Below are 14,676 nucleotides of genomic sequence, written 5' to 3' on the forward strand. Positions count from 1 at the left end.
CCTGGGCCGGCCCGCAGTGGCGGAGCCAGAGGCGAGGATTGGGAAGCCGCAGCCGCGTGCGGGCCTCAAGGGTCTGCTCCTGGGGCCTGCGGAGCGGTCCTGGCACGGCCAGGCCTGGGGTCCCCGGCCCAGACACGAACCCCCGCAGATCAGAAAAGTGGCCTTTGGTTCTCCAGCCAGCTCCCGAGGGATCTCGTGGTCCCTGGATCTCGGGGCCTGCCTGCTTCGGCTGTGTCCTGCGCCATCCCCGGGCATTCCCCCTGGGGAGGGAGGGCGCCGGGAGCGTCCCCTGTGGCTTCTGCCTAATTAGCTGCCGCCCACCCCCAAGCCCCATCAGGGCAGGTGAGTCCCAGATCCAGGTGCCCTCATGCACTGTCCACACTCTCCTGAGGGGGTGATGTGAACCCTGATGGTGAGTGCTCAGGCCCCGCCCTACACCTCCCAGGACCAAGGCAGGCAGGACTGGGCAGTCCAGAAGGTTCCTGGCCCCCTGCCCCATGGGGTGTGGACCTCTCCCCACCTCACTGGTTCCAGGGACTCTGGGGGTGGGGCCTGCCCTGTGGCCAATGGGCCCTGAGCAGAGCTGCCGCCCTGCTCCCGCCCCCCCACCCCCGGAGCTTGTGGGGTGAGCAGTGAGGGGCTGCCTGGCTCAGCCTGGCCAGGTCAGCTCTGGCACACGTGACTTTCCTATGTGAGGCTGTCCCTGTCATGACCCTACCATGAAGCCCTTGTCCCATAACTTGGCAACCAGACCGCCCCCACAGGGCTGCAGAATTGGGGACACAGGAGGGGTGATGGGCAGAGAGGGGACCCGGGAGGCAGCTACTTCTGTTTATTAGCAGGGCCGGGTCCCGGCAGATCCGCCCCGCAGGCGGAGGTTCAGGTACACGGTGCACTGCGGCTGGAGGCCGTACTCCCCCAGCAGGTGCTGGTCCTCCATGGGCCTGTTCTCGAAGCTCAGCCAGAACAGGTCCGGCTGCAGGCCCTCCCGCTGGGCCACCTGCAGCTTGAGCTGGGCCACCGTCTGGGTGAGCAGCACCTCGTAGGCGCTGCTGCGGCCCCTGTCATTGCGCACCAGGATGCTCAGCGGGTTGTCACACTTCTGCACCAGCAGCAGCACCGTGCTTCCCGGCCCCAGGCCCTGGGCGACCAGGGGGACCTCCTCCAGCAGCGCCGCCCCCCCGGGGTGCACAGCCAGGAGCTGCTGGAAGGCCGGCACGCCAGTCTCCTGGGCGATCCGCCGCTTCAGCTCCGACGCCGTCAGGGACTCGCTCAGGGGCACTGAGATCTCTTTGCTGCCCAGCATCTTCACCTTCAGGTCCTTCCCCTGTGGGCATCACCAGGGCTCAGAGACCGGCGCCAGGCCTGGGTCCGCACACCAGGCGCCAGCCGCAGGTGCAGCCCCCTGCGTCCGCCGATGCGCCCCTCCTGTCCCCACCCTGGGAAACCCCACCAGACAGACGAGGGGGAGGAAAACCGGCCGGACCACGCGCCCCCCGACACCGCGCGTCCCGGCTTACCATGGCCGTGGCTGCTTCTGGGTGCTGCTCAGTCCCTGGCAATGCCGCTGCCCCTCAGCCTCTAGCGCGTTCCCGGCCAGCCTCAGCCCATTTATGGGCCTCGGCTGCGGACGTCAGGGGGCGGTGCTGCCGCCCAGCTGGTGCCGGGGCCAAGCAGGCTTTGGTTTTGGTTTCCTTTTCCCAGGGCGAGCCCCAGAGGGAGTAGGAGAAACAAAACAGAAAGACGATGTGAGCTGGCACAGCTCCAGGGGTGGGGGCACGGCAAGGGGCCCCCACAGTGCCCCGGCAGCCTGCCTAGCCGTGCCCAGCAATGCCCAGCACCAGCACCCGGAGTCCTCAGCAGGACACTCAGCGCTCACAGGGACGTGGGCTGGGGACTGGAGACTTTCGGTTTCCATTTGCCAGATTGCAAAATTGATGAGGCCAGGAAACGTCACGGCGGTCACTTCCAGAACTACATAGGACGCCAACAGTCCCAGCCCCCCCCCCCCCACGGAGACCTCCGTGGGCTCAGGACGTGGCCTCTGGTCAGGTTGTTTCTCAATGAAAGACCAAGTGTATTTTGCTGCCTTTCGAAGTGAACTCAGAATGTTTGCACATGTGTCTGATAAGGGTCTCTGTGGGCGTAGAGAATTCTTACAAGTTCAACAATGAAAAAAACCACAATTTAAAAGGGAGCAGTGGAGATGCCCACACAGGAACGCCTGCTTCAAGTCCTGACGCCACCTCCAGTGCCAGCTCCCTGCTGGTGCCCGGCTCAGGTACCTGGGCCCCTGCACCCACAAGGGAGACCCAGGAAGAGCTCCTGTCTCCCGGCTTCAGCCAAGCCCAGCCCTGGCTCTTGTGGGCATTTGGTGTGTGAACCAGTGGAGGGAAACAGCTCTCTCCCTGTCTTCAAATAAAATAAACAAACATTTTAATGTCTTTTACATGAATTTCACCTAAAAAACAAAACAAGAGCTCTCGCCATTTTCACCGCCTGTGGAGCAGCAGGTCATCAACCGCCTCCTTTGCCGACAGGCACCAGCGCGTGGCCGAGCTCCCGAGACGGGACGGGACTGATGGCCAGGAGTGCAGCCCCACCAGCCCCGGACGGCCAGTCGAGGTTGTTCCCAAGTTTCTGCTGTCACAAACAGCACACACCAAAGTTGGCTGAGACTAAATAAAAATGAGGTATTTAAATAAATAAATAAGTGAATGAAATTTTTAAGAATGGAAAAGCAAAGTGTGCCCGCCATGATTCTGAGTATCAACCCTGACCCTGCCTCCCCGGCCCAGAACTCCCTGGGGCACCATCTCCGCTGAGCTGTCAGAGAAAAAGCACAGACACTTAGTGAAGGGAGCAGGCGTCCACCGTCTCACTTCCACGTCCACCGTCTCACTGCCCACGTCCACTGTCTCACTTCCATGTCCACGGTCTCACTGCCCACGTGCACAGTCTCACTGCCCACATCCACTGTCTCACTGCCCACGTGCACTCTCACTGCCCACGTCCACAGTCTCACTGCCCATATCCACTGTCTCACTGCCACGTCCACAGTCTCACTGCCCATGTCCATTGTCTCACTGCCCACGTCCACCGTCTCACCGCCCACATCCACCGTCTCACTGCCCACATCCACCGTCTCACTGCCCACGTCCACCGTCTCACCGCCCACATCCACCGTCTCACTGCCCACGTCCACTGTCTCACTGCCCACGTCCACCGTCTCACTGCCCACGTCCACAGTCTCACTGCCCACGTCCACCGTCTCACCGCCCACATCCACCGTCTCACTGCCTACATCCACTGTCTCACTGCCCATGTCCACCGTCTCACTGCCCACGTCCACAGTCTCACTGCCCATATCCACTGTCTCACTGCCATGTCCACAGTCTCACTGCCCACGTCCACCGTCTCACTGCCCATATCCACTGTCTCACTGCCATGTCCACAGTCTCACTGCCCATGTCCACTGTCTCACTGCCCACGTCCACCGTCTCACCGCCCACGTCCACCATCTCACCGCCCACATCCACCGTCTCACTGCCCACGTCCACAGTCTCACTGCCCATATCCACTGTCTCACTGCCCACGTCCACCGTCTCACTGCCCACGTCCACCGTCTCACTGCCCACGTCCACTGTCTCACCTCCCATCAACAAAGAAATCTCGAGGACAGAGCATCACGAAGGGGCCGGCGCTGTGGCTTGTAGTCGGCTAAGCTTATGCTTGCGGCGCCAGTGTCCAATACGGGGCCGGTTCCAGTATCGGCTGCTCCACTTCTTCTGATCCAGCTCCCTGCTGTGGCCTGGGAAAGCAATGGAGGACGTCCCAAGTGCTTGGGCCCCTGCACCCACATGGAAAACTCAGAGGAAGCTCCTAGCTCCTGGCTATAGATCGGCCCAGCTCTGGCCAATGAGGCCATTTGGGGAGTGAGCCAGAGGCTGGAAGACCTCTCTCTCTGTCTGTCTCTCCCTCTTTCTGGGTGTAACTCTGCCTCTCAAACAAATAAATAAAATCTTTAAAACAAAGACCACTGGGGACACAGAAGGTCCCGTGACATCGAGAGGTCAAGCTTGTGAGGAAAAGCGCACAGGTGGGCGCCGCCTCCCAGGGGGCAGCGAGGACACAGCGTGCAAGTCACCGCCGACCGAATTCGTTCAGAGAAAATAAACCCGCAGAGGTGGGTAACCAACAGCCGGCGTGCACAGCCCACACATGGCAGAGGGCCTGAGCCCAGGGGGTGGGAGTGGGGGCAGCAGGCGGAGGTGGACTCCTCCACACTGGTCTCTCAAGTGGCTGCCGCGCCTCTGCACCGGGCAAGAATGCGGGGTGGGTGTAAAGACAACAGGGCGTGAGGCCGAGCTGATTCAGGGGCTGAATGGGGATTTTCCTCTCTCTCCGGCGATGGGCGAGAAAGGCTGAGGCTTACGTCTGTTCTGGCAGGTCTCGGACGGGGCCTGGGAGAGGGGCGTTTCTCCATGCAAGAACGTACAGTGGAGGTGGGGTGGGGGGGTTGGGAGGTGGTGGGGGGTGGGGGTTGCCTGTCCCATCGAGCTGGGACGCAGTCCCCAGCAGCGTGGCCAGCCCAGGGTCTCCAGCCCCGTTCTCTTTAGCAGCAAAGATGCAGTCAGAGGTCTGAGGCCCAGGCCAGCTCGTCCTGCCACCGCTGCTGTGCCGTCCCTGCCCTGGCACCCGAGTGGCCTTTGGACCGTCAGCTACTCAGCTGCCTTCCGGGATGGGGGCCTCAGGGGCCATGAGAGACCAGAGTGGCTGATGGGCAAAGCAAGGCAGACCCACGTCTGAGGGAAAGACCTTGGACCTGAGCTTTGGAGGTCAGACCCCACAGCAGCCACCATGAGCGCGGCTCAGATGCCCCCCAAAGCCCAGGGGCCCCAGTCCTGCAGACACGGGACTCAGCCCTCCGAGCATCACCCCAGCTCCTGGGAGGCAGGGCCGTTGCTTTAACAGAGAAACCTCAGTGTCTTCCTGCCAGGGTTGGAATTAGACAAAGGCGAAGCCCTGTGGGTTGTGGAGTGCGGCTTGGAGCTCACTTCTGGATGCTGATCCACCCGCAGATAAGCCAGGGCGAAGTGCTTAGGTCTGTAGCTTTCAACAGAGAGGCAAAAGGATACTTTTGAATTCATTTATTTATTTGTTCATTACTTCTTAAAAGCATTATTTTATTTATTTGAAAGACACAGTCATAGAGAGAGGCAGAGCCAGAGAAAGAGAGGTCGTCCATCCACTGGTTCACTCCCCAAATGACCGCAATGGCAGGAGCTGCGTGGACCCGCAGCCAGGAGCCAGGAGCTTCTTGCAGGTCTCCCACGTGGAGACTTGGGCCATCTTCCACTGCTTTCCCAGGCCACAGCAGAGAGCTGGATTGGAAGTGGAGCAGCCAGGACTCGAACCAGCGCCCATATGGGATGTCGGCACTACAGGCCGTGGCCTCACCCGCTATACTACAGCGCGGCCCCTGGGGTTTCTTCCAAGTCTCCCACCCCCACGTTCTTGCCCAGGTGCAGAGGCCCAGTGGCCACTTGAGAGACCAGCGTGGAGGAGTCCACCTCCGCCTGCCCCCCGCCAAGGTATCGCGACGCCCGGCCCCTGCCCTGGGGTCTGGGCTTCCTGCCGCGTGTCCGTGAGTGTGCCGGCAACCGCTCACCTCTGCGGGTTTGTTTGCTCTGAATGATCTGATCGGCTGCAGGCTCCTACCCTGCCTCCTCTGCTCGTGAGCTGGTGCTGCCCTTCGTGAGGTGGTGCTGGCCTACACTCCCTTCCTGACTCCACAGCCTCACAGTCCCGGGCCCTGTGGGCCTCATGCCCATGTCCCGGGCCCTGTGGGCCTCATGCCCATGTCCCAGGCCCTGTGGGCCTCATGTCCATGTCTCGGGCCCTGTGGGCCTCATGTCCATGTCTCGGGCCCTGTGGTCCCTCATGCTGGCACCTCAGCCACAGCCCCTGAGGTGGGCGAGGGGCCCTGGCCGGCACCTGCTGTCTGGTTCCTGACAAAGCAGGCCCTGGTGGGGCTTGGCCCTTGGGGAGGCTGCAGAGGTGTGCGGAGGGTGGGGCGGGGGTGGTACCCAGAGCCCAGGACCCTGCGCAGGAGGACCCATGGTTCAGATCTACAGCAGCCTGGTCAGGGAGGGGGAAGAGCTGCAGACACCCAGACTGGACATCGGACTCCATGTGAGCACAGGCTGAGCTGGGGGCCACACACCCCCAAAACCCTGCCCAATCACTGGGTGCCAGGATCTTCTGAATGCAGACTCCCATGGGGACTCCACTGGGGGCGCTGCCGTGGGGAGCTGCAGCTTGGACAGTGGGCAGCCCAGGCCACAAAGGCACCGCCTGCCCCTGGCCTCCTGCAGCCTCTTCGTGCTTGCTGGGGTGCCTGGCGTGGCCAGAGCTGCTCATGGGAGCACAGAGGCCAGCCCCGCCCCTAGACAAGGGGGCCAGCCCTGCTCCCCTGGGAGGAGGGGCCCAGGCCAGAGTCCCCAGCCTAGAGCATGGCCACAGCTGTGGGGCAAGGTCTCCACTGCCGGACGTGCAGGCGGCCGTAGCGCCCAGCGTTAGGGAAAATCACCCCGGACTTGAGCACCAGGCCAGGAGCCCCCCGCACTGGGACGCCCCGAGTCTGACAGGATGAAGTAGAAGTTTCTCTCCCAGGGAATCAGCGGCCATCTCCTGGCCACCCCCGCAGACTCAGACCTGTGTGGCCGCAGCTGTCACACACACCTCGCTCGATGGCCACGGGCTGCCGTCTCCACCGAGATTCCCAGGTGACACCACTGCCTGGGAGCTGGGACCACGGCTCCGTCGTCGGCCCTCTACCCACTCGCTCACTCGCTCACTCGCTCTTCATTCCAGGGTGCGCTGGTGTCCAGGACAACAGGGAGCTCCCACTGCAAGAGCCGTGTCTGCCCAGCGTGCGTGGACACAGGACGGCCCACGTGCTTGAGCCCCACCACCTGGGTGGGAGACCTGGTGGAGTGCCTGGCTCAGCTCTGGCTGCTGCCGGCATCCGGGAGTGAACCACCAGATGGAAGATCCATCTCTCTCTCTGCCTTTCAAAAAAAAAAAAAAAAGCAAATAAATAAAAATTGAAAAAAAAAAACAAAAAACAAAAAAACAAAACAATCCAGACCCAGAAGGCTGGTGCTGGTGGGAGGCAGGGGGCCGGAGGCAGAGCAACGGAGACACCGGGCAGCCGCGGGCTCCTGACTGGGGCAGGAGCCGAGGCCCCGTCCTGAAGTCACGATCCCGTGCAGTCACAGCTGTGGCCTGACGGGAGGCCGCTGCTGGCCTGCAGGCCCCTCTGGGCACCTGCAGCTGCAGGGATGGTGGGCTTCCTGTGGTGGACACAGCCACTGCCTGGGGTGGCCTGTGGCTCCTCCCCTGGCGTCCTGCTGGCCTGCAGCCTGCTCTGGTGGGCAGAGTGTGGAGAAAGTCTCGCTGTGTGAGTGGCAGCCCAGGTCTCCACTGCAGGCTCCCGGGATGTTGGCCAAGCCTCATGAGGGAGTCGGCAGGATTCCTGGACACCCCATGGGGAGCCGGGCGGCCCAGGGACAGCAGCAAGCACCCAGCAGTGCCACACTGGCCCCTGCAGGCCCAGCTGACCTGTGGCCAGGGGCGGCTGCATGACTGGGGCCCTGGGCAGCCACTGGCACCACCCAGATGCACTCACTGTAGCCGCAGAGGGTGCTGGGTTGGCCACATGGATGTGCAGAGGCGTCAGCCTCTTGTAACCAGGGGCCTGGGGCAGGGTCTTCAGGTCTGGGGACTGGGCTCGGTGTGAGGGGAGCAGGGGGCTGGGGTCAGGGCTGCTGAGCAGAGGACGTCCGAGGTCCTGTGAGGGCTTCGAGGCTGCAGAGAGCAAGGCTGGGCAAGGCTGGGCACAGCGGCCAGGGGCCAGGGACAGCACCTTCAGGGGAGGAGGGGCCTGCAGGGTTGGCTCCAAGCGGCCGAGGTCTGAGGGCTCATGTGGAAGAGGAGCCTGTGTGGGCTGAGCAGGAGGACTCGCACCCAGCACAGGGCAGCAGGCAGCAAAGCCCACAGACAGGGGGGCCGTTGTGAGGGGCTGTGGGGGATGTATAGTCACTGCTCAGAGGCTGTGCAGGCTGGGAGGGGCGTTTCTACCCCCGGCCCACTGGGGAACTTAAAGGGAACCTGGACATCGGCCGCCTGGGGCTGCTGCTGCCGGGGCCTGGCGCTGTCTCCTGCATCCCCGGTTCCTTCAGCCCTCACTTCTGTCACTTTACAGTTCCTGGAAACCCCGCAGCCCCTGCTGGGATCCATCCTGCTCCCCAAGACGGAGCCAATCCAGCGCTGCTCGCTCCCGGGTCCACTGCCAGCTGCCCCGGCAGGAGGGCCAGCCCCTGAGTGAAGAGGGCAGAGCACAGGTCTCTCGGGTTCTGGGGCACAGGTGGGAGAGGGTGGAGTGGACATTGCTGGAGAAAGGGGGACCAGGCAGTGAGGATGGCTGCTGGGGGTCGAGGATCACCCCTCCCCTTCCAGCTATCGACACCAACAAGCGGCCTCCAGATCCTGGCCAGCCACAGTCCTATTCCACGGCTCACACAACAGGACCGGCACAGAGGCTGCCTCCTCCGGGAAGACTGGAAGGTGGGGACAGCAGCCACAGCCAGGAAGCCCTGGCGAGCCCCCCTCCCACGTCTGGGTCTGACGCTGCTGTTGGCTGGGACCACCAATGGCTGTCGGGGGCAGAGGGCTCTCCATGGGCTTCCTCACAGCGTGGCAGCAAAGCCTACGTGTGCAGCATCTTTAATTTAAACCCCAGTCTCGGGGCCGGCGCTGTGGCATAGAAGGTTAAGCCTCCACCTGCAATCCCAGCACCTCATATGGGCACCAGTTCAAGTCCTGGCTTTTCCACTTCCCATCCAGCTCCCTGCTGACGGCCTGGGAAAGCAGTGGACAATGCCCAGGTGCTTGGACCCCTGCCCCCACATGGGAGACCCCGGTGGAGCTCCTGGCTCCTGGCTTAGGCCTGGCCCAGCCCCAGCTGTTGCAGTCATTTGGGGAGTGAACCAGCAGGTGGAAGATGGTGCTCTGTCTCCCTCTGGAACTCTGCCTTTCACATAAACAATCTAAAAAGCAGCCTCAGGAGTCAGCTGTTGCTGCTGCCCCTGCCCTTACTGGTCAGGCCACTGCAAAGTCTCACCAAGGACACTGGGTCCCAGGGAGTCAGCACCAGGACCCTCCTCCCAGCACTGGCTAGAGAGGCGGCCAGGGCGGAGCTGAGGGGCTGACGGTAGGGGCACAGCCTGGGCAGAATCCCAGCAGTGGCGCAGCAAGGAAAGCAGGTGGGAGGAGGTGAGCTCACCTTGCTCTGCCCAGAGCTTGGTGCTAGGGTGAAGGCATCTGCCCCCTTCCAGGAGGTGCCCGGCAGAGGTGAGCACCGGCAGCCACTGCAGGCCAGTCTCCCGGCTGCCCCATGAGGCTGATCGCTGGCTCTGAGGCAGAGGTGAGCACTGGCTGCCGCTGCAGGCCACAGTCTGATCGCTGGCTCTGGTGGTTCCCTGTGCTCTGTGCCAGTCCCTGGACACACTGGCTGCGGGGATCTTATTCCTGCTCCCAGGAACCCACTTGCAGGTAAGGAGGTGGGGCCACCTGAAATGTCCACCCGACAGCTGGGGGCCTGAGCAAGGGTTCCGCCAGCGAGCAAGGTCCTCGGGTACTTCCTGGGCTCTGGGTGCCAGCAGGGGCACCTCCATGGGTTTCTGGCCAAGCCCTGCCCCTCCCCATGCTTTCTGGGGTCCCCACCTCACATGTTCATCTGCAGATTGGCTTGGGCAGCATTGCTTGTGGCCAGAACCCCCGACCACTGTGCAGACCAGGTGTGTGTGCGGGGGTGGGGTGGGGTGGGGGCTGGCCACCTCTGCCTACCTCAGCACACAGAAAGTCCAGGAGCATGGGCTCAGCCTAGGATTCAGGCCATGACTGGCAGGTGAGGTCTCGGGCACCTTGGGGCTGGGCCAGGCACTGCCTGAGACCCCGGAGTTGCCACCCTGGGCCCCTCCGGCACTCCATGGGCCCGGCGATCCTGCTCAGAAAAGCAACCCCACCCCCACCCCCACACAAGGCTTCCCCAGACCCCGTGCAGCCCCTGGGCCTTGCGCAGCGTCTGCCCCTCCCCTTACCCACCTCCTTCCCCCCTTGCGGGCTGCGATTGGCTTGTTCCCCTCGGAGGCCTGCAGGAAACCAGATAGACCGCGACCCTGGGTACCCCAAGACGGTGGCGCCCCCATGGCGTGCTTCAAAGTGAAACAGCACGACGAAGACCACGGCGCTGCTTTTTTCCCACTATGGCCCTGGAGAAAGCCCAGAGCCGGCCTCGTCTTCTTGCGGCGCGGCTGGCGACGTCACCCTCCCTGCGGCCACAGCGCCTCCGTGGGACCAGGCTCGGTCACCGCTGCGGGGTATCCCCGTGCACGTCACACGCTCCCCAGGGACCTTCCGGCGCGCGGAGGCCCGCGGCCGCGCTGGGCAGGGCGGCGGAGCGGGAGGTGGGGAACCCGGGGTCGCCGCCGTCCGGCCAGCCCAGCGCGGAAGGGAGCCCGAGCCTCCGCCAGCTGCGGGGTCTGCGGCCCCTCCTGGCGCGCGTCCCGGAGCCCCCGGCAGAGGAGGGGGCCGCCTTGCGGGGGGCGGGCGCGGCGCGGCTTTGTCGTCGGGGGCTTCGGGCGGGGAGCCACGGCGTGACCGACGGGCGGCGGTGGCCGCCAGCCGAGGGTCGGCCGCGCATTGGCTGGCGAGTGTGGGAAAGAACGCGGAGCGAGGCTCTCACAACCGGCGGGCGGCCTTAAATAGCCGGGCGGGGGCTCCTGGCGGGGCGCACGCCCGGCACTGCGGGCTCCGCGGGCCCGCAGACGGCGGGGAGGATCCCAAACGAGCCTCAGAGCGCACCGCAAGGCGGGTGGGGACCTGACCGGGTTGGGGCGTGCGGGGAGGGCGGAGGAATGCGGGCTCAGCCACCGCCCGCCCGCAGCCCTCCAAGCCGGTCCTGAAGACGCGGCGCCACGCTCAGCTTCGGACGCGTCCGGAGCCGGAACGCGGGGCCGCCGCTCCCACCTGGTCGCCGCGCCAGGAGAAGGCAGAGGTCCCAGAGAGGCGTGTGCGACCCTCGCAGACCCCGCGGCTCGTGCGCGCCACCGCCGGCGCCTGCCGCTCCCGCAGCCGCCTGGGGCAGGTGCACAGCCTGCCTCTGCCCGATGAGCGCTTCCTGGCCGGCCTCGAGGGCACACGGGCCGCCGCGCGCTGCCGCCAGCTCGGCCACCCCGCCTCCCTGCGGGCCTTGCCGGCGCGGCCTGCTGGGACTGAGCCTGAGGGGCCGCACACTCGGCGGGGCCTGGCTGTGGAGGCGCCTTCCTCAGACCAGACAGCAGCCGGGCTCCTGCTGGAGTTGGGACCGCGGTCATGGCCCACGCTGTCCCAAGTTTCTGGCCGGGACCTCACCCCTGGGGCTGTGTGGTCTTTGGACAGACCGCGGTGCCACTGCCACCCCCAGGCTTCACCCCGCCCCGCAGCCCAGATGGGCAGAAGGTGATTGTCACTGGCTGTGCAGTGCTGGGAGGCAGCAGGGCTGTGTGGCTGGGCTGGGGCCCCCGGGGCCCTGGAAGGCAGAGACCCGCAGTCCTGGGCGGAGGAGAAGGGTTAGGGATTGGCCTCCTGCTTTTCCCTCTGGATAGCACAGCTGCGTGCACAGCCAGGACAGAGCCTGCCAGGATCCCCTGGTCGGGTCGGCAGACAGGGAGTGGGGCCGCTTCCTCCACAGAGCCACCTGCTTCCGGGTGTGGCGAGGGTACCAGACAGGGCCAGGCGCCAGCGTCCCGCCCCTCCCCCAGCCAGTGACCGTGAATGGGCCAGGGCAGCAGGTGCAATGAGGACCTCCAAGGCACAGGAGCTTGGGCGGGGTCTCAACCCCAGCTGCACTGAGACCACGGGGCATTTGTCACCACTCACCCTGGGCTGGTCCATGCCTCCCCCAACAGCGGCAGTCACCCCAAGAGCCTGGTGAGCCCAGCTGTCTGACCAATCCCCTCCCTGCCCTGGACACTGGCACCGGGCAGCTGTGTGGGCATGGGGTGGTCTGGGCCTGCTCGTGGCTGGGCTCCACACACCCTCGGGGATAGGGGTGCCCCTTCCTTGTCGCCCCAGCAGTCTGCCCTGGACACTGGCACCCAGCCACCCTCCACTGCCTGCAGAGGGGGGCACACAGCCTCTTTCGTGCGCCCCTCGGGCTGCCCCATGCTTGCTGTCACCAAAGCCCTCTGCAGTGGGGAGCCCTGTCATCTCTCAGGCTCTGGGGAGCCACAGTGCTCGGCACCTCCTCACCTCTGCTCTTCGGCAGAGCTCTGCCCTGCAGGCTCCCTGGTGCATTGCCAGCCGGCTGCGCCCCCACCTCGTGCTCAGCACCTGCCTTAGACAGCAAAACCCAGTCCTGACCAACCTGCCGGATGGGCGAGTTTGAGAGCTGGAGCTGGCAGGCTTGGGTTGCTCTGGGGCCCCCCAGGGAGGGCTCAGCAAGCACAGGGCAGCCTGAGGGGAGCACGCGAGGGGCTGTGTGCGCCCCCTCCCAGGCTGCCCGTGTCAGCTGTCGAGGGTGGTGGGGTCTCTGACAGCCAGGATCCCCGAGGGACCTGCTTCCCTTCCACTGCTTGGGCTGAGCGGGGCGGGCCCCGTGGGCTTCTGCAGGGGTGCTTTGGAGGTGAGGGCTGTGACCCCAATGTGGTGCCCCCCACAGGGCCCTCCCACACCCTCGAGGGGCGGCAGGGGGATGGGCTCCGGGTGGCTCCCTGTCGCTCTCCACCCCTAGCTGCTGCTACTACTGCTTCCATTTCAGAAAAGATGGATTTATTTGAAAGGCAGAGTGATGAGACAGGGAGAGACAGACAGAGGTCCTCCACCCTCCAGTCCATCCACCAAATGGCCAAAACAGGTCCAGGCCGGGCTGAAGCTGAGCTGGGAACGCCATTCGGGTCTCCCACGTGGTGCAGGGCCCGAGCACTGGCTGCTTCCCCAGGCCGTTAGCACAGAGCCGGAGGGGGAGGAGCAGCCGGGCTCGGTGTGTGCTGCGGGGGCAGCTGCACCGCTGCACCGGGATGCCGGCCCCAAGCTGCTTCTGGGAGCTGAGCGCTCGCAGCTCACACGCTCTCGGCTTGGGTGACTGCAGCTCACTGGCAGCACCTGGAGCACCACACACAGGGGCCACGGCCCACACAAGAAGCCCACGGCCCACACAAGAAGCCCACGGCCCACACAAGAAGCCCACGGCCCACACACGGAGGCCCACGGCCCACACACGGAGGCCCACGGCCCACACAGAAGCCCACGGCCCACACATGGAAGCCCACGGTCTACACATGGAGGCCCACGGCCCACACATGGAGGCCCACGGCCCGCACAAGGAGCCCACGGCCCACACACAGAGGCCCACAGCTCACACACGGAGGCCCACGGCCCACACACCAGCCTGTCTGCTCCAGGCCCCTCAGAGCCCTGACCCTGGCCCTCAGAGTGGCTGGCCCCTAGCCCGCCTGGCCGGTGCTCATCACCCTGGACATCGGAGTGAATAGCGTGTGGTCGTCTTGGGTCTCCAGGCCGAGTCCAGTCGCGGCCCTGATGATGGTGCAGTGGGCAGACTGGCTTCTCTGGGGGGGCTTCCCGCACCTTGGGGCTGCCCAAAGTGGGACCCAGGGACAGGACTGTCCACGTCCATCCAAAGCAACTCAACTTCAAGCTCCACTCTCCACATTTCTGAAACACTGGATACAATTCTGGATGTCGTGAGCTTCCCAGGAGGGCAGGCAGGAGGAGCAGGGGTACGTGGGTGGGGCCCCCGGCGTGCACAGTGTCTCTGGCTTCTCACTCAGTAACACCATTGCAGGGGAGGAGGCTCCTTGGCTACAGGTTCAGCTGGGCTGTGCCTGGCACCCAAGACTTGGTCCTGAGAAGCTGGCTCCTGGTTTGGGGTTTTTGGTCTCAAGGTCAGCGGTGTGAAAGGGGCCGCGTGGCTTCATGATGGGGGGCCCATCCCGCTCTGTTCCTCCCCCTGGGGGTTAGGACCCTGGATTTCCCAGACCCGGGCAGGGCCAGGGGAGCTGCTGGCGAGTCCCAGTGGAGTCCTGCTGCCCTCTAGTGGCGCCCGGCGGTAACGTAGGTGAGCGCCTCTTCCCCTTTCCAGCCTTGTCCTGGAGTCCCTATAGCATTCTGGTCCCGCGGTCCATCTGTCCATCTCTCTACCCACTTCCAGGCCATGCAGTCCATCTGTCCACCTGTCCACCCACCGGTTACAGCCCGGCACCAGCTCTGCTCTCTGCCAAGAACGCACGGTGGCGCCCTGCGAATGCCTGGGTGAACCTGAGAACACACCCCCGACCCGCCAAAGGCTCCTGCTTAGGTTGGGAGCATGGGGGTCTCCCCAGCCAGGCCCACACTGACCTCTGCTTCCTCCTCCCAGAACTCCCACAGCTGGGCCCCTGTTCTCCCACGGGGACATCAGATCAGACCCCCCAAAGCTTCAGGTCTCAGCCAGCCCAAGGATGGATACTCTGGGGGCTAGCCCACTCATTCTGTGACCCAGGACACAGCCCTGGGGTCCACATGGGAAAAGCATGTGTGGCCTGGCCCTGCCCCATCACAAAACTAGGAAGC

At 64.6% G+C, this 14,676-nt stretch overlaps 1 protein-coding gene across 1 annotated transcript; it reads right to left on the reverse strand.

Annotated features, from left to right (window-relative positions):
* Positions 1 to 817: 817 nt before the first annotated feature.
* On the reverse strand, positions 818 to 2,175 carry ISG15 (ISG15 ubiquitin like modifier). Its single transcript, XM_070079434.1, has 2 exons — positions 1,521 to 2,175; positions 818 to 1,327 (listed from the first exon to the last, which is right to left on the reverse strand). Exons 1-2 carry the CDS (start codon positions 1,521 to 1,523, stop codon positions 836 to 838), a joined length of 495 nt encoding a protein of 164 aa, XP_069935535.1. The 5' UTR covers positions 1,524 to 2,175; the 3' UTR covers positions 818 to 835.
* Positions 2,176 to 14,676: the final 12,501 nt, after the last annotated feature.

The sequence above is a fragment of the Oryctolagus cuniculus genome, chromosome 7 (genome assembly GCF_964237555.1).
Source record: "Oryctolagus cuniculus chromosome 7, mOryCun1.1, whole genome shotgun sequence".
Classification (NCBI taxonomy): domain Eukaryota; kingdom Metazoa; phylum Chordata; class Mammalia; order Lagomorpha; family Leporidae; genus Oryctolagus; species Oryctolagus cuniculus.